Source organism: Strongylocentrotus purpuratus, unplaced genomic scaffold, assembly GCF_000002235.5.
Source record: "Strongylocentrotus purpuratus isolate Spur 01 unplaced genomic scaffold, Spur_5.0 spur5_scaffold_11, whole genome shotgun sequence".
In the NCBI taxonomy this organism is placed as follows: domain Eukaryota; kingdom Metazoa; phylum Echinodermata; class Echinoidea; order Camarodonta; family Strongylocentrotidae; genus Strongylocentrotus; species Strongylocentrotus purpuratus.
In genome coordinates this window covers 7676648-7699642 of record NW_022145596.1, presented here as the reverse complement: position 1 = coordinate 7699642, position 22995 = coordinate 7676648, and the positions used below count along the sequence as shown (strand labels likewise).

Sequence of the window (22995 nt, the reverse complement as noted above, 5' to 3'; positions counted from 1 at the left end):
CTTTGTTTCTTGAGAATTTGAGAATATACAAGTAGAATACATGCATACATTGCAAAATAGACTGCAAAACCATAAACTATTGTGACATAAAACTTTCACAAATTGTTTAAGGACAGCCACTTTCACAGAAGAAACTTGTAGCAAATCTGAACCACTAACGAAATTCTCAAACATTTTGTGCATGCAAAAATTTAGTTTTTTACAGTAGTCTCCACGGAAAGATGATTTTCGGGTTCACATGAAGAACAGCACGCTTTCGTTAACATTGTACCCTTCGGCATGAATAACAAATAACAACATTATAAAGAAACTACAACAAACACTTAAATCAATCCCAGCATTGAGGCATCAAAATACATCTTTAAAGCCCCACTGTACTACTTGCTCCCTCTATATAAAAAACAATGCCTAATCGGTGACCGTTGGTTCCCCATGATCCCCATTGAGAGCTGAGTTGACGAGATAGCCATCTGTCAGTGACCACGCTGGGTGGTCTAATCCCTCCTGGCCAAACTAGTACAGACGTGCTTTAAGATTAGAGTTACAATATTGTAGAGGTTAATTACCAGTTTGTCGGAAAGTCCTTCAGAAACAGCATTCATCATGGCATTGACCCATTCCTTAGCTTCTTCTGGTGATTCTGCAGTGAAACTGGATTCAGAAGAAAAAAAGGGAAAGTAAAACGATGAAAATGTACTTGTTGTGGTGGCAGGTACACTGTATGACGACGATGATGATGATGATGGTGGTTGTGGTTGTGGTTGTCATGGTGATAGTGATGGTAATAGTGATGGTGGTTTAATGATGGATGGTGGTGATGATGGCGATGATAATTAAGATGATGATGATGGTGGTGGTTGTGGTGATGGTGGGGGTTGTGGTTGTGGTTTCTGGTATATCATGTTTACTATTCACTATTTAATGATGTTTTCATGTATATGTATGTCTTTATATATATTTTTATGTTATGCAGGGCCCCCAAGTATAACAGTATTTTAACTACTGATGGGGCTACCCTGTTGAAATAAAACGAAATAATAAAAAATTAAAAAAAAGTGGGGATGATAATTATGATGATGATGATGGTGGTGGTAGTAACAATGATGATGATGTTGATGGTGGCAGTGATAATATTGATAGTGTTGATGGTGCTGGCTGTGGTAGTGATGGTGACGGTAATGGTGATGAGAATAGTGATGGCGGTGGAAATGTAGCTTTGACACGCTGGTTTACAATCATGTACTTACTGGTATGTTGTACTGGGCGTGGTTAGAACGACCCTATCTGGTTTCTGTGGATTCACTCTACCATTAGCTAACATCATCTGAATATCGGAGATCGGCACAGCAGCCTCAAAATCCTGTAAAAAAATGCAACCAAATGTGAAACATGATATCAGTTCAAGGGGTACTAATAAATTAAAGAAGATATGTTATTCACTTCAAATATGGCCAAACATCTATTTAAAATATCTTCTGTCATTGCTTTCACACTTGTTAAAATACCAAACAATGAACATTTTTTTCCTGATAGAATAAAAAAGAAAATTTCAATTCACTACACAGTCCATTCACATGTGGTGCAGAATCTTTGAAAGTGTAGAACATCAATAAACTTGCTATTTCTATTTCTATTTCTATTTCTAATGTAAAAAAAGAAAGTTAATGTCAAAAGAGTGAAAAATAAGGATGGGATATAGTAAATAACAGAGGATCAGCATGGTAGTCAATGTCTTTAGTGTTTCTTAGAAATTAATTAATTTTCCTAGTTCTTGGTTCTTCAAATAAATGTCGAGGATGAAGAAGCTCCTACAGAGTAAACATTGCAAGAGCTGTGGTGGGGAGCACCCCCCCCCCCCCAACAAAAATAAAATATAAACTTACCCTTTCTGTTGTATAAAAACACAGCATCTCTCCTTTAATGGCCAGGTATCTGAGTTATAACATAAACATAAAATATATTAAAAACATAAAAGGAATTTAATCAATTAAAGTAGCTATTAAAAGCCAATTTGTCTGGATAATATGCTTTACCTCAAGCAGTCATTGCTGCCTGTTACAACAGAATAACACTGTAGTTATCATTAATACACAAATATTTTTGTGATGCTACTACAATCTTGATCTATGGAGAATGACTAGTAAAGGTTCCTCCATGCTAAGGTAGACACAAGGACGATGAAGATGTTACTCCTTCTAAAATGTTCATATAGTCCTTTTTTTTCCTATGAATTATTTGCACTTACCTTTTTTGATTGCATCCTTCCATTTTGAGATATCCCTGAAAAAGAAATATTTAACCATCATCATCTTACTACTTACTTTTACAGTACAAGTTATCTAGACAGTAATAAGAACAACATACATCTTTTTTGTTTCAATAAAGTTTTAATGAATTACATTACTAAACAGGCATTATAATTATGAAATTATGTAACTATTGTGTACATTTTAACTTAATTCCCCATGAATTATATCACACCTGAGTTTAATTCAACCATTGTTCTTCAGATAGTTGAACACCTTTTCATCCTTTTTATTTTTTAATCCCATACTGAACTAAACCAACCATTTACTAGATACACAAACTAGAAACAGAACATAAATGCTTGTATGATAACCCAACACAGCACTATTACCTTTGTTTTAGTTGAAATGTAATGACATAGTTGTACACGTCACATTAAGCATGCTACCCATAGGTTTATTTGAAGTAATATTACATTCTTGCAACTCATCTTAAAATCTTTATTGTATTTATTTTGGTCATATCATTGAGTGAAAACAAAACTGAAAACATAAATTATGTAAACAAGCAAGTGTATACATATACATACTTGTTTATCAGGACAGCTCATGTCCCCACCCTTTGGAAAGCCGCCAGGAGGAGGCTAAATAAAGAAACAAAAGAGTTGGGAAAATATAATCGAAAGTGTGAGAGAATACTTGTATCTCATGGGATACTTGCTTATTTGGGACTTTACACAAGAAGCCTGATAATTACTTGCACTTTACCATGGAAATACCTCAAGACATATACTTTTTCGGAAAGACTAGTAAATATATGTAAGTAAAACTGTCTGCACCTCTTATTGCTAAGGTTATACAAAAATGATGGTTTATATATCTCCTCCTAAAAAAAAAAGCTGACCATAATCACCAGCCTGCAAAATGATGAGGACAAAAGGAGGTTAGACATTTGCTGGAAGACTACACTGCTGTATGTGTCATTGAATCATCTATGCTGAAAGTTCTGAAAATGATGCTTGATTACATTTGCAAGTTTCCTTGTTACAAATTATAATTAACCCACAACTGATGACTTGCAGAAATAAAATCAAAGAGGATCCTTAAAATTAAAGACAAAAAATGGTCAGTAAATCTATTTAAAGTCTGTAGGTGAATCATCTGAGCAAATTATTGTATTCCATTATGTTTTCTCTGATTTTGTATGGTTATCTGGAATCTGAATTAATCCGTCACCAGGCTTGTCCTGCAATGCAATTACATCAGTAATAACCATCAATTTGAATCCCTGATTTTGAATGAATTCTCCAGATACTAGTTGTAACTGTACGTGTGATGGCAATGTTGTGGGTTCAACTTCAATCTGAATGTACTGCTACAGCAGTAACCTATGACATTTCAAGGTATATTTGTAATTCTTCATGAAATTTTCATGCTAACAATCCATAAATCCATGTACAAGCACAAGTTGCTTCTTAGAGGTCCTGGCCTATTCTTTATTCTGTATTTATGATTTGTAATGTTTTTTATGATGCTAAACTGATACTGAACAGAAACTAAAACTTAAATTAATATCAAAGATCAAATCATATCAATGAGGAGATAATACTCTATGTATTCTAGATTTGCTTGTATTTTTTCTTCTTCAAATGTACACATGTATCATACCTTTTTTATTGAGAAATCTTTCAAAGCAGTTTAACAGCATTGTCTTATAAAGGCAGATTCTGTGCAATGTGTCCTCTATGACATCACAACACTTGACTCTTTCATATTTTTCATCCATGAATTCTGACGTCCTGAGGTGATTTTAACCACCATGGCAGTGATATATGAAATTGCCACTATTCAATGGTCAAATCAAGAAATTCTTCTTTTGGATGAAATATGTTTGTCGTATTGAATACATTGAACAGAATAGCCGTCAAATCTGCTCGTCATCTTCAAGAACAAATGCTGTAAAAATAGCATCCTGGATGTAAATTTCTTTTCCTCATTGCCATATTTAGGCATATATGTTAATTTCATCGCCAATTTGTGCTCCACTTGTTTAATAGGGCTAGATCAAAGTCCATGAACTCTATTGTATGAATAAACCTGAACGAATTGTGACGCACATGAACAAAACATCCAATGCCATGCGAACCAAAATAGAATACACCGGGAAGGCAATAAAATACAGACTTGTTATCACTACCATCACGATTCAAATTCTGATACTTTTTTTAAGCAATGGGCATATAGCTTCAACTACAAATAGAGAAATCCCTGGGGCTGAATCGTGATGTTTGTATCTGTTAGATTCATTTGAAAACGCTGACTGTAATGACATCATCCTGGCTGTTTTTCAGATACTAATTTTTTTTTTGGCCATTTGCACTATATTCTTATGGTATTTCCTAAAAAAATAGACTATTTTAGCTTATTTTTTTTTCTTATGGCAAAAGAGAAAAGAGAAATCTGGAACATTTGGAACAAAAATAGATGAAAATTATATTTCATTGTTGAAGTAGTCAAAAACATATCTTCTGTGCTGTCTTTTTATTTGTGACTCTTTTTGAATAAATTTAGACTATTTGAGTTTGACTAGGGTACATATATCATTTGTTTGGAGGCCGCAGATGGGTGATACATCTGCATTATAGTATATGAGTGAATGCCCTTCTAGCTCCAAACTGGAGATACATAGAACAGCTCATGATACCATAGAACAGTGAACTACTAACAAACTTGTACCGCCAGGGGAAAATAAGGAGAAAATAACACTTGATCATGTGTTATCAATATACATGGACCATGAATTTTTACTGATGCTTGCCTAAATTAAAAACCTGTATGATCCTGCAAACTTCATTCATCATAAAGAAAGAAAACCATCATGCACATTTATCTGTAAAAAGCCATGATACTAAACATAGACTAGAGAGATACATCCAAACAAAATAGATAATAACCATCTAATAAACATGATGTAGAGAGCATGACAACATTTCACTAAAGGACAAAAACTTTGCAACAAATTTATTTAGCACCCCATGAAACATTCCCATGAAGAAAAATGTATATATTTTCAATTACTTTACCAGTGCATGCAAAACATAATTCAGGCTACAAAACAAGGAACTATTCAATATAATGAAAGAAATCAACAATATTCTACTCACTCCAAACAAAAAAATAATACACAAAGAACACTAAATGCAATTCACTGTGGGGAGAGAACCAAGAAATGATTTCTAAACAACAAAAAAGGCAATTTCTCCCCCCCCCCCCTTTTTTTTTTAAACATGTTTTTGTTTTCATCAAAGTTGCTCTAGATCCCACGATAAAAGAGCAATCTCGACTACCACAAGCATATTGTATTCTTGAAAATAAGCAAAATAACAATATCCCAGGAACATAAAATGTGGTCTATCATGCAACAATCCACAATACTCCAATACAACTCTCTCTGAAAGATAATCTCAAGTTCTAGAAATACATTGTAACATTAAAAATAAGATTTTATATGAAATTTATGCGAAAAATTTGTGCAAATAAAGTTCAGGATATACATGTATTTCATGCTAATCATATTTTGTAGAAAATCTTTGAATTCTGAGAAATAAACAAATGATATGCAAATATACTTTCTCCATATTAAAGAGTATGCATCTTCCTTTAGATGTTTTTTAGTGCAATAGATAGATAGGGTTGTTTTCTTTTCCAAATTTTTCTTTAGAACTTTTCACTTCTTGAAAATATTTTGCTTATCCAAACAACCCAATATGGGGTTTCTTTCTTTTACATCATTCCACCACCCCCCCCCCCCCCCAAAAAAAAAAATTCTTTGAAGCACTTTTTCTCAACAACAAAAAAGGCAATTTCATTGCCAATTACCAGAACAAAGAGGATTATCTTTCGAGGGAAGTTGTAAATGTGCAAGCAATCGGTGCTGTACGTGTGCTATTGCATGCCCCTACACTCACCACGGCACCATGATAGCTATTGTTGTTGGTAGACTTCAGGTTTAATAGTGCGGGGGGAAATTAGAGGAAGGGGTGGATAAGTACGAGGTAAAAGTGAGGCAGCAAAACAGTTCTATTCCTAGTGCCCCGTTCAGATATGACGCGGCAGAACCACTGATTTTGTTTCCTTCAAGATGACGTAAAGTTTCTGTATCTTATAATTCAGTAAGTAGTACTAAGTACGCAATAGATCTTTGTTGCATGCAGTTGCACGCAGCAGCTTTTTTTGCAGGGAAAAAATTAATATTTATTTTTCGGGGGCTACTTTTCAAGCTTACCTGACTAAAAATAACATTCTAAAATTTGTTTTGCATTGAACTCTATGTAAATTTATGGGGGCTCTTTTCTGATTTTCGGGGGCTCTTTTGGGCATTTTGGGGGCTATTTCGCCCTGAGCCCCCGTGTATTTTTTTCACTGTTTTTTTGCAGCAGTTTATTGCGTCATATCTGAACAAGCTTTAAAAGAACATCAAGATGATGGGCATTGCCAGAGAAAAGAATGTCAAACTATATTATTTGTACCAAGCAATACACATCCCACTTTATTTCAGTTCATGCATTTTCTTATATTTCACAATATGTTTACATAAACAGAAGTATTCTGTTTTCCACCTCCCAGCATTCAAAACAAAACAGCATGATGGTGCAGAAAAACCCCTCAATTCAATTGTGCATAAAAGCGCCACCCGCAGTTCAATCCAGGCAGTATTTAAATATTAACTAGAGTAAAGAGAAGATTAAATTCATCTAAAGAGCCCATGCATATATACAGGTATAAAGCCTATATGATGAAGAACTGCAAAACATGCTCAGTGCTTCTACACCCTTGTTTCTTTTCTTTCTATAGAGAATTAAATAAACTCTCCCTGTCCTGGGAATACTACATGTACATCCATATTACAACTATTGTATTCAAGATGGAAAATATACCAATTCAAAGCCAAATCAAAGTTACAATTTAATGAACACTTTAACAAGTACACAAAGAGACACAAAGTCAATGAAAAGCAAGTATGATACTTAAGCAATGGAGTGAATCAGAATCAATTCAAATACATTGTTTCCTCCACATTTACATGGAATCAACATTTTTGTTATTGTTTCAGTTACTATTTTCTTCGAAATATTCAATTCTGTGATGAGCAAGCAATTAAAAAGTTAAAGCGTGGGTATAACTTTGGTATCAATTACAAATTTAATGATAACTGTTAATGATCATTGTTTACAGTTTACATGCACTTTCTTTTTCCTCTCTTACCTGAAATCCCAAGATTGCTTGCATCAAAATGTTGGCCCATATTGTACCTTCATCTAAAAAAGAGAGAGAGAGATGAATAATAATATAATCTAATAATAATCTTTTTAAGTCCACTCCAAATTTTATTACGTTAAACCGAAACGGAAATTCTTTTTGCCCAATTCATCGTGAGCCCGGCAGCCACTGAGCATCGCCAGATCGACGTTGCTCTATCCCTTATTGTTGAACGCCAAACAAGATAGCAGCAACTCCCATCTTTTAACGTCTTTAGGTATGACGCGGCCGGGATTCGAACCCACGACCTCCCGGTTGTGAGGCGGACGCTCTACTGACTGAGCCTACACTCCGGTATAATGAAAATCACTTATAACATGAGTTGTCATCATTTATAGAGGATACCAACCAAGATACAGAATTTAGATAAAAATAACAATCAAAATGGATAAAATTAAACAGATGCCACCCTTATTCTACCTTTATGCTAATAATGCTACAAACCATTATTTTAAATATTTTGTACTGTGGATAAACTAACAGTGATGAGAATGATCACTTCATCCCTTTCATGACCCCAAATCAGGAAAATAGGTGAATAATTGAGAAAGTAGAGGCAACAAAAAAATTGGTGTGTGATGTAAGACACTCCCCCCCCCCCCCATTCCCCCTCCCCAAACCACATTTAAAATTTTTAACTACTTGACTGGTATTATCTCCTTTATTACTAAAATGACATGTAAATTAAAGTTAAAGTAAATCAATTTCGAGAAATTTAATAATCAAAATTTACTGGTGTTCCCGGTAAATTTCAAATATTTCAAATGGTGCTAAGGCCATAATACATGGTAGCTGCGACCATGGAAATCTCAGAACATGCAGTTCTGATATATCATTTCCAAACAGGAAAAGAAAATCGTTGATTATAATCAAGAAACATTGTTTTAAAGCTAAAGTAATATCAATTTTGAGAGGGAGCTATACAACATAAAGAATTTATTATTTACAATTTCATAACTTTAGACTCGATTTCAACCGCGACAACAATCATTAAATATTGTAAAATCGCATATGCTTCCAATATCTTAATTTTTACCAAATTCATGACCCCATACCAAAACTTTGTATTACCTTTAATACAATGTTTAAAGACAATATTTCTTCCCTTATTGTGATGGATCAAAGAGGAAAAAATCAGAGATCTCAATAAAAACAAGGAAATACAGTTCAGTGGTTTTGAATTGCACATCAGGGATATCATTTTGTGAATACAAGCTAGTACCGGTTTCCTTTAATAAATAGCCATATATATCTATAGATGTGTCTCACCTCTGTGGTCTTACTTGAGTTTAAAAAAAGTTAATTTTAGACAAATCAGACACTGAATCATCTTTATTCCTCTACAATTTTTCTCTCCTTGATGATCCAACATGTACTCAAGGCATTGTCATTATCAAAGATAGTTGTACGGTTAAGTGTTTAAAGATAGGTTAGGTATAATTTTACATGTAGGTACAAGGTTGAATTCAGGAAGTTGATTGATAGTGTAATTATCACAGGAGCATGTGTCAAATATATCTCAAACTCGCCAGACGATGAAAAAGGAAAAACAAAATACAAAAATAATAAAAGTATAGGATCCCTCAATAACTTCTCTTTCTTCTTCTTCTTTTTCTTTATTATCAAATGTAATCTTGAGGTTGAGTATTGACATAAAATTGAAGTCTCCTGTGATAAATACAAGATTTGCCTGAATATTAAAAAACTGATAAATAATATCTGACAAACAATTTTGTTTCGCAAGGTTTGATAGCCGATTAAACAGCAAGATGAGATAAGGATATGGAGTAGGTTTGTCCTGACCATGCTTCATCCATGCAGTCTCTTTGAGCATCTGTCAGTTGTGCTCTTCAGTTAATATGATTTCCAGTACTTTCTTGAGGTTTCAATTACAAAATTTCTGGTCTAACGACCAATCTTCTGTATGATTATGACAGTTCATCAATACTATTACCAAGTTTCTCTCAAAGTATGATGCCATAATTACAAATCAAGGTCAGCTTTAAAAAGTACTTATGGCAATGATATTCAAGAGGGATTAATTTTGAAATTACATGTAGTCTCCTTTTCAAGAGGCATTTACTTACCGCCATTATCAGTAGCTAAGTAGTAAGTCCTCGCGTTGGTGTCCAGTTCAATCCGGCTCTTCTTGTCCAAGATCTATTAGTGGAAAGGAAGAGAAAGAAATTAATAAACTGTTACAATGGCAAATAATGATTCTCTCCATGGTTGGTTATAACATTATTAATCTCAGGGGGAAAAGGAAAAGAGAATGAAAATTTAATATCAATTTGGTGGTGTTAGGAATAGGAGTCGAGATAACTTAGAGAGGAAAAAAAAAGTAAATAAAAAAAAATATTATGTTATGATCCTAAATGTAAAGATTAAAAGACATAACAAGAATTGCATCAATAAATAAATAATATAGGAAATTTTGGGGGTGGGGGGGGGGGGGTCGACAGTTTAATACATACAAAATATTGATCATAAATCAAAATCTATAATCAAGGATTCCATGATTCAAGATTTGTTAAAACATATCTTCACAGCTTACGAAAATAATACATGTACATAACAAAAATAACAAAAAATGTATCATTAGAAACTGGCTCAATTATTATTTTACATCACCGCTAGAAAATACCAGAATTGAATACTTTTACATTTCAAATTCTTAATTTGAACACCAATTCATTTGTTAAAGGGAGAGTAGTTTGACAAATACTGGTTAAAGCCATCTACGTCTTCTTGTGGACAACTGCATGTAAAAAAATGAACTTGATTAACAGTAGTCAGCGACTTAATCTCTACATGGTCAGTGTTCGCGAAACACCAAAGTTTTCCTCACACATCGGTTTCGCGTATGTTGCACACACATGAAAAACACGTAGTCTTGTCAGTCTACACTCCCTTTAATTTTTTTCTTCTGAAGAAGACAAGAATATCTCCTGCACTATCACAGAGACAAGACTCTTCAAAGTTCAAGCTGTCTGCAATCTATGATTATTCACAGTTGCATAGGTAATGATAGTAACGGATGACGTCTTTCGTCTAATGAGCATGATCTAAGGGGTAAATTCTGGGGTTCTGATGAGGCCACCATCGATATAATCCCTGGAAATATCATCTTCATAATCAAATTTCATTGGCTAAGAGGATACAGAATTATGAACGAATCTCACAAAACATATGTAAGCACATATGGAAAAAATCATCATGTCTTCCTTCCAGCTAAGCCATGGCCACTGCGGTTCTAATAAAAGGTCGTTCGTCCTCATAATACCGAGAAAGCTAGTTATGAAGTATTGTAATACATGTAGGGGAAGGGTGTGGTGGTGATTCACTCTATTAAAATAGGCCCATTTACACAGCCCCCCAAAAACCATTTTGAAAAAATTATATATTTTTTTTTGTTGCCATTTTTGCCATTTACACTACTGACAAACCCATACAAAATGTTGGAGTTTGCTCATTCCAATATTTTGGTGGGTAGTGCGCATGCGCAAATTGTTGCTGCCCTGCATGCGATCACACAGAAGCAAGGAGAGTCATGTGACCAAAAATGGAATCATACCGAAGTTTCGAGAGCAGGCATTTACATTGCAAAACTCTGTGAAATTTCAGAGGGCGTTTCAAAAAACCAATCCAGAGGAGGATTTGTTTTATTTCGGTTTTTCGTCGCTTTTGCCTTTGTTAGCAAACATTCTCAGAGCAATGTGAGGAAAATCAACAATATTTGCTTGCATTGTACATGTAAATGTAGCTAAGAGCACTGCTCCTTGTTTTAAACTGAGAATAACTGATTGAACGAGCACAGACACTGACGTGTGTAACATGGGAGCGTCTGTCTGTCTGACATAAGATAAGGGCAAGCTAACTTGCATTTTGACTTAAGCGAACTTTAATGACTTTAGTCTGATGTTTTGAACTTTGAAGTCTGCATTAAACAAGTACTCCAAAATAACAATTAAGAAAATGAAAACCACATAGAAATGCACAACCATGGAATTATGCACATGGAACAAGGAAGTGTACCCAGTAGTCATAATTAAAAGGTCATATCAAAGATGCCATTCATCACAATTAAATTTAAGTCTCCAACCAAAATCAATTAATCAAAAGTCAGAGCACATTTACATGGCAATTGGTCCAGGATTTCAGATTAACTGCAACTCTTCGTTAGACATTGCACAGATACCTAAATATTTCTTTGTTGACTTCACAGTTCATGATACATCTTCTACATAATGTACATGTGCTTCTCAAATAACTAACAATTAAATTTACTCATATGTGCTACATGTATCTGGTGCTATCAACTCTCAGATTTACAGCTGTCTTTCAACAACTTTCAAGATATCACATGCATCTACTGGTATCAAAGCAGACACTAACTCATCTCTTAAGTCAAAGGAAATGCTACTTCACTAATCCCTAATCCTCCCTCCAAATCCCTACCCACTGGTGATCCCCCTAACAAGGTGATAGGCGTGTGAATGATCCCTCTACAAGCCCTCAGGTGGCTTTCCTAAGGAACAGCTGCCATCGCAACATCATTCCATCCAACTTCCTCCATTGTGACAGGGGTAGAGGGTTCAACAAGAGTATCATTGCATTCTTGAACTCCCTCGAGTCTCTGCTAGCAATTATTCACTTCCCATTTCAAACTATACGTGTACTTGTACACTATCGAGATGACAAACCCCTTCTGCATCCTGCAGCATTTTTCCCAAAGGAAAACTTTTTCTGGAAACTACAACAGAAATAACTTTTTCTGTAAGCTTAGGCTAACCATTTCATGTCATATTTCATTTTAGAAGGACAAAAATTCTTGATTCTGAACATAAAATCTGAAAACATCCCCTAGTTCCAATTCCCTACCCTTCTTTATTTAAACATATGATAAACTCTTTCTTGAACAGTCATAGAATATTTTATAAAAAAAAGAAAAAGCAGGATATCTTCTGGAAACTTCACCCGCATAATACCCCCAAAGTATGTAATCAAGTCCACCATCTCTGTCTCAGTCTCAACCCTAAGAACTACTACATGTATGCAAAATGAAGAGTATAGTGGTTGGATGTAGGAAAGTTTTACAGCATACAGTAATTACTTTGCAAGTCTTTCATTCACAACATAATCAAGGTACATTATACTGAAGTATGTATTCACTTATTCACATTGAAAAGATGAAGAGATAGAAAAGGTATACACAACTAGAATAAGTTACTCCATTGCAGCAAGGATCCCACACACTATACATACATCACTGACTGACTGCAAAATAGGCACTAAGAGATTTGTATTGTCAATGGCAGTCATGGCCTTCTTGCAGTCACCCTAAGAGATTTGGTACAACACTTAAAATGCATTAGGGCTTTAGAAGAAAATTTTGCTCCAAATTTACTAACAAAGCTCTAGTAGCCCTCAAACTAACCTCTCTATTTTGACAGGAATTCTTCTCCTTTTATGTATATATTTTTTAAATTCACAAAAACCCCTGCAGACCACAAATTTGAGGATTGAATAGTTAAAATTTTAAGAACATTCTTAAATGACGATATAAGAATAAGATATCAGTATGTTCTTGATGTAACATTAAAAGTAACTCATTCAAACACATCTACCGGTACTGAAGATCAGCAGTCAAGCATAATACCTGTCTTTTCCTTTGGGATGCAAGTAGGGTGGGGCAATAATTATGAAATATGCCTTCTGCAAGTGTACACTATCATCATCATCATCATCATCATCATCATCATCATCATCATCATCATCATTATCATTATCATTTAGATTTTGAAAACAGGCCAAGTCAATGATAAAGTACTCCTATTTTCATATCAATCTATGAAGTGCATTCTTAAAGAAAACATGTTTGAGGGAAAGTGTAAACTCCCTATCTGACTAGACAGCAATGAGTCATGATGCCCCCTATTCATTATGACGTTTATTCTGGGCTGTCTGCTTTAACTCCATTGCTCTGAAAAGTACATTTAAAGGAACCTAGGGTTTGTACTCTCAAAGAGTGTCAATGTATTTGAGAAATGTGTGACTAAGGTGTATGACAAGGTGTGATTGTTAACGTATCTAAGCCTAGCTTGCTTACAAATATTTTACCATGCCAAAACTAAGGGAAAAAATATAACCTGATCATCAAATTTTTAAGTATATTCACTGCATGCTACAAGGAAAACAAATGAGACATTCTGATGAGGAACAAGTAAGAAAAGCTGGATTAAAAAATACAACATTTGAGGCAAATCCTTAAATTCTTAAAGCTTCCTCATTGAAAACAAAAACAAGTCTACCCCCCTCCTCCCCCCCCCCCCCTCCCACAAAAATAATGTAGTGGATAAAAGAGTTGGAGACAAGTCCAGACCAGGCAGATGAAAAATGTTAATTTTTCCTCAGGCACTTTTTTACTACAGTGTACATGTACTTCAAGTACTTAAAAACTACTAAACTTATCTACATGTATGATGTAGGTCGCAGTCTACATGTAACAGTTACAAGTGCTAGTCACTTAAAGATTATGTCAATAATGAAGATATCGACTATACTATGTGAGAAATGGAGTCCCTGGCAACGAACAGTGTTTGTTCATATGTGCTTCTTATCTCAGTTGTGTACCCTTTAAAATAGCAGGCTTCAGAAAGATATCTCCAAAATTAAATTTCCTAAGCGCTAAATTCGGGACTAAGCTACGCCAAACATGATTACATTACAGTTTATACTTTCACATCAGATTCAGTGAAACTGCAGAAGTCTTACATGTACCTCTAGTAAAAGTAGGACAACATTGTGCATATATACGGCTACATCATAAACCTACTTCTGGTTTTTATTTCTTTTTTGTCAAAGTGCAGATACATGTACATAAAAAACTCCTTATTTAGATATAAATGTACACAATACATGTACATACAGGTATATGAAATTCAATCCTAACATAAGAACTTTGTTCAAGTGCGTCATATATCAACTATTAATAGAACTTTGCTATCATACCCTTAACATGAAGCAAAACAAAATTTGATACGCCTACACTGTGAACAATGAATATGGAGGGGATTTCCCTAAAATTACTACCTGTTATCTATCTATACAATTGTAAGGTCATCCAATGAATATTGCCCAAGAAATATTTTCCCCAAAGATATGAAGCAATTTGAGAGCCCTATATAGGGGATATTTTAGTAGTTCTGGGGGGGGGGGGGAGGAATCATTCTGGACCCTTGTATCATGAGCAACAAATTGGTAATTCACTATAAGGAAATAGAAACTTTATTTTTAAAACATAAAATTGATTTCTTCCCTATACTAGTCATAGACTAGAATACTTTAATTTAAACTTTCTAATTGTTATGGTAACTGCATGTACATGTATGTTCCGATTCAATTTGAATAGTCAATTATTGTTTTAAGAAGTGAGATGGGTTACATACAGGTACATGTAAAATTCCACATGTGCCTATATCCCTGAAAAGAATCAATGAAGTATGAATGTAGTTTTTCAATTTGTTTTAACAAAAACTGTCAGGAGTTGTTCATGTCTTCCGTTTAGGCAGCAAGAATGTGTGCAAATTGCAAAAATAAACCACTTATTGGTCTTAATAATTGTGTATATCGGTGATTAGTATATTAATACAAAGAATTTAGCTAATCATCACCACTTGAGTTCAGGAAACTCCCACACTTGTCGAGTTTCAGAGACAGCAGAGCAGAATTTATAAGATTCAAGCTGAAGAGCATTCCATGACTACTTTTAATCCCAAAAGTACAATTAAATTTTACAAAAATTATTTTAACTTTTATAAAAATTTCTATAAAAAAAATATCCTTAACATTGTCAATTACTGAGCAATATCCTGTACCTTGATAGCCCCTTAAGGGTGTCAGATATCTTACATTCTTGTTCGCAAGAAACTGACACCCGCAGGATTAGGTAGGGCCTTCACCTCAAATCAATTTAATTGAATCACATCCTAATCTGTCAACGCATTCTATTTCTTTCCTTGCTTGGTTCTTTGAGTAGTAGCCGCTGAAGCTGTCGTCCATTTCCTACACGAGACTCTATGACATGGACTACATGTAAATGTACAAGTGCAAACAGCAGTTGGTGGTAAGAATGAGACAGACGTTGCCAGGTGTTTTTAAAATATAGACAGCATAACATCAATTCAGCGAAAAGAAAAAAATAGACGGTAGAGGGAAAAGTTTAGCAATGAAACTTTTTTTTTTAAACTGACAAGAAAGCTAAAAAAAAAAAAATTAAATCAGGGAAAGTAGTTGAATGAATCGTCTGCCTGGAACCAGACGGCATTATCTCATATACTTGAATCAATACAGAGTTAATGCCCTTCTGGCTCTGAATAGACAAACAACAACAAAAAAATCTTGATCAGGAGGAGCACAAGCTTAAATTATATTTAATTTTAATAGATGCATGACTACTGCCCCCCCCCTTCCACCGATCTATCGCTGATTAAAGAATGATTTTTAGGTGATTTTTTTATAACACTGAATAACATTTTCACTTTACTAGACCCATCCTATATATGTATTTCAATTTTAGCAAGTCAGAATTTCAATTTAGCCTGTATGGAAAACGTCTCATTAAGACTAAGAGGACAGCTGATTGCACTTCCGATGTAGTTTAGTGCTGAGCTATTTAGAGAAGGAAGTAGGATCGGTTCATGGTGCTCAATCATCCATCAATAAACGAGAAGATAAGTGATAAAAAACATCATGTGATGTCCATTTTGGGCAAAATAAATACATTTCTGAAGGCTTCATTCAACAGAAAAGCATCAGAAATTCACACGATACCTTTAGTTTAATTCAGAAAGTCAAGTACACAACAAATATCCATTTACATGTGAAATAAAACACATGTATGTGTACCTCATAATAACTCTGGATTCATGTTTCATGCTATTTTTAATGTTCTGACAACTTAGTGCCTTTCATTTACAAGACCCAAGTGCAATGACCCAGCAATAACATGCATATTATGGTAGAGGCCTACCTGGTTTCCTAGAAAACAACATGTGACTCATGTAACTTACACTCGCTGACTGAGTAGATAGCAACAACTAGAATTTCTTTTATTTTCCTTCTGAATTTCCATCCAAATCCACTGTTCTGATTTGCTGGCATAAGGCAGGGCTCAACATACATACATGTACCCCCCCCCCCCCCATGCAAAGAAAAAATAAATGTAAATTGTTACATAGAACCCTAATATGTCACCCCAGAAGACTAGACGCGTAGAGGTAAGAACTAGACTAGAAGGCTGCATAAGGCCATGGTAGAGGCCTACCTGGTTTCCTAGAAAACAACATGTGACTCATGTAACTTACACTCGCTGACTGAGTATGTAGCAACAACTAGAATTTCTTTTATTTTCCTTCTGAATTTCCATCCAAATCCACTGTTCTGATTTGCTGGCATAAGGCAGGGCTCAACATACATACATGTACCCCCCCCCCCCCCCCCCCCCCCCCCAAAGAAAAAAATAAATGTAAATTGTTACATAGAACCCTAATATGTCACCCCAGAAGACTAGACGCGTAGAGGTAAGAACTAGACTAGAAGGCTGCATAAGGCCATGGAAGTACTGAGGAAAAAAGTTTGCTAAATTTACATACATGTAGTAGCCAAACTTTTGGTCTTTGTATACATCAACTCATGGCATTCAGAGATAATTACAAAATGTACCTAAAGATATTTACTAATTAGTCCAATTGAATTTTGTACCATCTGTGATTTTCTTTAAATTAAAACCGAAAGCACATCTTTTCAATTAACTGTCAATTCAAGCATATTAGGAGCTCTTGTAGCGCAGTAGAATATATCCTTAATGTTGGATAGTTTCTGCGCTCTATAAATGTATTATTATTATTATATTATTGCATATGACAATATTTTTATTTTTTTTAATTATCATTTAGAATTATTAATGAATCTAAACTGTTTACACCAAAAGAGCAACTTTAATCATGAAAAAACACAAAGAGAATGTTGTGATCTGTATCAATATGAAAATAAAAAGACCAAGTTCAATTTTTCTTCACGAAGGTCATTAACATATTTTTGGTCTGCGTTGTCATTTTCCTTGTTTTGCAGAGGGGAAAAGGTGCTCTATCCACAGGTAAGAAGTGTACAAAATGGAAAATGAATACCTGGTATGCTTGCTTCACGATTTTGGAATCCAACTTCCAATAACCTTCTCTTTAAGCATATAAACAGGCTAGTACTGTAACTATTCAAACATTGGCAATGAACATGACCTTAACATGACAAAGAGTATGATATCAACCACAACCTAGTTGACATGGTTACAGTGACTGCATCATTGGATTATGATAACACAAATATTTAGAATGGTTAAATAAACCCCATTAAGAACAGATTAGTGTTTATAAATACTTGTTACATTCTAAACAGATACCTGCTGTTATAGCCTACACAATGCGTTTGATTTTGATGATTTACGTCACGGAATGTGTCCATGAATAGACCACAGATGATGATAGTACCATAAAATTGGCAGGATGTTTCCATTGTAATTTCCTATTTCCTCTGCCAGAACAGCTCGACAGCTTCGACCGTGGATTAATCAAACACTGAATTCATCACTTACTCTTAAAGCGAAAATTGCCAAATCATTTTGAGGTCTAGAAGTGTTAGGTATAAATGTCATCGTACAAATTTCATGTTAATTTATACTTTATTATGTTATTCACTATAAAATGTTTGATTTAAATAAAACATGATGTACATTGATGTTATTGTCTGGATTTAACATATATATAGTGGTTCATTCACTTGTCTCACAATCCTAGGGTTGAGGGTTCAAATCCTGACTCAGCTTAACGTCCTTTGGCAAGATTAAACCATATTTGCTGCTCTCTACCCATGATATGTAAATGGTACCCGCTTTATGTCAGAATGCTACATATTTGGCGACCAGCCTTGACCGGGGTAATAATGTTGGAGCGTCAAGAGTGTCACAATGTTACACCTAAGAAGTTTTCAAAAATGCTGAAGTCTGTCGTAAAAGCCATCACAGAATAACAGTAAACAAAACAAAAATCTGATATGGAGTGGGTACATTTTGGACTCAATAAAAATCAATGGACTATCATAAAGATAAGCCAGGTTTCAAATTAGTCTCATTTTATAACTTACATACATTGTAGGTCAATGCTAACTAATAGCAGAGTGATATAATATACATGTACATGTAAGTTGAAATTATCCAATTCTGATTTCATATTTGATTAGAGTACCCTACAAAGCCATACAGTACAATCTAAATGCCATTAATGAAATCACTTCACAATAAGACACAAGATAGTTTCAAGGAACAGATGACTTCAGCTATAAAAAATATAAAAATATGAGACTAATAAGGGTAAAGAATTCATGAAAGTAATTTGAATGCAATGTACAAAGCAATTTAAAAAAAATACAATGATTGTTAACAAACAGGATATTGGCATATGTAAATGAACAAGTAATAAGCCTTTTCAGATAAACATTCTGTAAGCTATATCAATAATCAACCGATTAGCAGGCAATCTGAATTAGAAAATAAAAAGTGAACTTACATTTGACTTGTAGACGTGTTTCACATTCAGCATGGTTCCAACAGGGATTATTCCTTTACAGGTCGTCATCTGGAGAGAAAAAAACCCAATAATAGTGAGTAAGAGACCTTCGTCATATCATCTGTTTGGAGCCAGAAAGGTATTCAATCATACATTCACTTTAATATTCAGAGTTAACACCCTTCTGGCTCTTAACAGACCGACCATATCTTTAATCAAAGGCATACATGCGTACAAGAAGTTTGAAATTACCAATATTATGGCAACGTTCATCTAATATTTGGGCACCTGTCACCCAATACTCAGGTAGTGAGGTGGGCTTTTTTAAATGTTTATATGTTACTTACCGGTACTCAAATTTCATGATTAAATATTAAAATAAATGTCTAAATTTCTGCTCACTCACTCACAGATATTTTTAGAAACTGTGAAGTTGATATTTGGGCTAGAAACATCAGCCTCCCCTAACCCAAAGTACAACCCCCCCCCCCCCCCCCCCCTTGTAGAGTCCTTCGATCATCTGGTCTTGTATATCATTTTACATTATCTTCGTCATTACACCTGTTATGTTTCAGTCTGTATCTAAAATGTTGTATTTTTGTATGGACTTTCACGTCAGGCGAATGTCTAGAAGTTTGCAGGATTCAGAGTAACTATAAAAAAGAAGTTTACAGATAACTATTTGATAATCACATCCAAACATTTTTGTTACATGAAATCAATGAAAGATGTACTGATACACTCAAGAATTCATATTTACAATGAACATGTTGTTTCTTCACCAAAACTAACACTATTTTTTTCAAAGTAAGTTTTGTTAAGTTTAGAAATTCCTTTTAAGGCAACAAAATAAAAACAGAAGATGGATCCGAGGCCAAAGTTCAGTATTTCCCTTCGTCCAGTTCCTGATTCTTTGTTTGTTTATCAAAAATGTCTGTTATTCCGTTCCCCAACTATCTTTATTTTCATCTGTGTGGTAACTGTTCTTCTGCTATCACCTCAAGATAAATCAATGTACTCTCCCAGCCATTTTATTTCATTTTGGAGAAGAAATATTATTGCCCTACATTTTATTCATGCCTTGAAATATTTATGTAAATATAATTCGAATTTCATGTTCATAACTTTTCACTATTCAGAGAATAAATTGGTAAAGACCTTTATGATTCAGATAAATTCAAATAATCAAATTGAATGCATGTGTGTACTGAAGAAAAATAACATTCATTATTTCTTTTGATAAAAAGATTCTTCAAAGGTTTTTAAATTACCTATTATTTTAGTTTTGAAAACCACTATAACAACACAGAGCTATTTCATAACATTAATTTGTCAATAGAAAGAAAAGCTTAATTACTTGCAATTATAATCAAAAGCCATTATTCAGGTAATCTTTTTTCTTTCATTTTCCATAAGACATGTGTGCATTAACATCATGTATAACTGATTACTGTACATGTTCCATATTTTCTTATACCATGCCATATTTTATTTGCAATGTAAATTCCAGTTTCAGTCCATTTAAAGAAGACCATAAAACAAGTCAAGAAATAAAAACTTTTTTAATAATTCCCTAACTCTAAGCATTTTTATGAGCTTTGATATCATATCATATTCCGTCATAAAACATAAAATACATGTACGCTAGTATGTACCCTGGATTGCTAACCAGGACTATACCAACATGTATACTTGAGAGTCAGTAATAGAAAGTAAACTAGATCTCGCCCGCCCGCCGTGATCTTCAAAACAAAACTGAAACTGGATGTCATATCAATATACAAGTAACCAACACACATGAAGTCTGCTCCGAGTACATGTATAAATGGTATTTACAGGGGAGACTATATACAACATGTATAATGCCAAGGGATAATATTACTTGCTATATACCACAACTGTTTTCAATTATCTCAATGTGTACATTGTTATACATGTGTACACAAGAACAATGGAATCCTACACATCCTAAATGTACTTATCCTTGTGTAATTAAATGACATGTTTTTCAATCCGTGGAATTAAGAGTTTAGTATGCCAATTGTGATAACAAAACATACTCTCTCTCTCCCCCTCTCTCTCTCTCTCTCTCTCTCTCAATACAGATGTTGATTTCTATTTGTTCGAACTCATAAGGTGTACATTTTCATTTGCTTTGTTTTAATGTCAATTGTTCAAATTGTTTCTTAAATTGTACTTAACCTTAACTTGTATACTGTTAGATTTGGTACTTTATATTATGTACTATCTTTCACACTTTGCTTGTAAACTGTACATCACAAAGAGAAAGTAACATGTAAATATTTATTATGCGCTCTATGAATAATGTAGTATTATTATCATTCAACAGATTTATTTCCATGTATAGTAGCAGTTAATAGGGTTAATGAAGTTCAGGCAAGGGTATATTTATGAAATCATAATTGGTAATCATGTACTAATATATTGTAAATGTACTGCATATTAATGTGTATTGGGTAAAGATGTGTGCAATACAAAAGCATATATCCTAACCCATAATCCCAATCCTAAACATAATCTAAGTTCTAGCAAATGGTTGCATGTATAAATTATAATGTTAATTTTTTCTTCTTCTTTGTTTTTAACTCAAGATTTTGTATGATTGTGAAACTTTGTTGACAATATGAACATGATAATTATGTACTTTATTTGTAATTAGATAAAGAAAAAAAAAAAAAACTTCCCCACATTCACCCCAAAATGGCTTACCGTTCTCTCATTCTCATAGTAGCGTAACTCCTTCCCGTTGAAGACAAACCATCTCTTACGGAATCCTCCCTTTCCTTGTCTCCTACAAATGAACAAATACAAATACAAATTAAGAAATACCATATCAGTGAAATACTCAATTTAAGTTTAATATAATAGTGAGATAAAGACAAAAGATTGAATGTAAATTCGGAATAAGAAGAGAATATTTGCATTGTTGTTGTAGTAGTGATGATGATGACGTTGATGATGACGATGACCACGACGATGATGATAATGATGGTAATAATAAAAACAATTCTAATTTTTTACTAATAATAAGATATAAGATTTGTAAGGCGCCAAATCCACTTAAAATCAAATGTTCGAGGTGCTATTTGAATCAACAATGCAAAGCTTATTTTTGTAACTCTACTAAATGTAGACCTTTTTTTTAAATTTTACCTTTCAACAATGATTATCTCATATGTCATGACAAAGTAATGAACAATTTATCTACTTTCAAAACTGTATCCATATGGCATTAGTATTGTACCTTTAGTGACAAAACTACACAGGTACATGTTTGGTGTAAAAAGATTTTGTGGTTGTACTTTCCCTTTCAAAAATATAAATAGTATTAACCAAACTTTGCTTTTAATATCAACAATTTACCAACAACTATAGCCTTTAATTCAATCATGGAGAGAGTTGCTAACCACTGTGTAAGCACTGTCAATCTCTGTGGCTTTACAGTTAACCTCAGTACTGACACTGCCAGCAAGATTTGCTTTAAACAGATGAATGGTGGTGTATTGAGCATTAAGTAAATACAAACATTATCATTACAGAGCGAGAAGGAAAAAATAGTAGTTATTCATAGATGACACATTAAATTGTCATAGCTATGATTTGATTTAAAACCTGTATCCCAATACTAGACAAACTCAGACTAGCAGACCTCATGACAACCTATTTGAATGACGTAAAAACTAATCCTTACTCAATCCCATCTCCCATAACTATGAACATGGAATTAACTCCTATTGCATAGGGATAGGTGATCTAATCGCTCCATTAACTGAGCCATAATCATGCTTCTA

General features: G+C 34.0%; 1 protein-coding gene across 11 annotated transcripts in view; it reads right to left on the bottom strand.

Moving 5' to 3' along the window:
- Window positions 1–22995, bottom strand: part of LOC591421 (arf-GAP with Rho-GAP domain, ANK repeat and PH domain-containing protein 1) — a 76531-nt gene that overhangs the window by 33147 nt on the left and 20389 nt on the right. For 10 of the 11 annotated variants that reach the window (XM_030980534.1, XM_030980538.1, XM_030980536.1 and 7 more), the window contains 10 exons: window positions 21914–21995; window positions 19184–19252; window positions 9653–9725; window positions 7512–7564; window positions 6215–6247; window positions 2837–2890; window positions 2246–2280; window positions 1884–1932; window positions 1248–1360; window positions 567–651 (listed from right to left, as the gene is read on the bottom strand). In XM_030980534.1, the coding sequence (XP_030836394.1) occupies window positions 567–651; window positions 1248–1360; window positions 1884–1932; window positions 2246–2280; window positions 2837–2890; window positions 6215–6247; window positions 7512–7564; window positions 9653–9725; window positions 19184–19252; window positions 21914–21995 (646 nt within the window). The remainder of the gene's footprint in view (window positions 1–566; window positions 652–1247; window positions 1361–1883; window positions 1933–2245; window positions 2281–2836; window positions 2891–6214; window positions 6248–7511; window positions 7565–9652; window positions 9726–19183; window positions 19253–21913; window positions 21996–22995) is intronic. The other variant, XM_030980530.1, reaches the window with a different exon arrangement.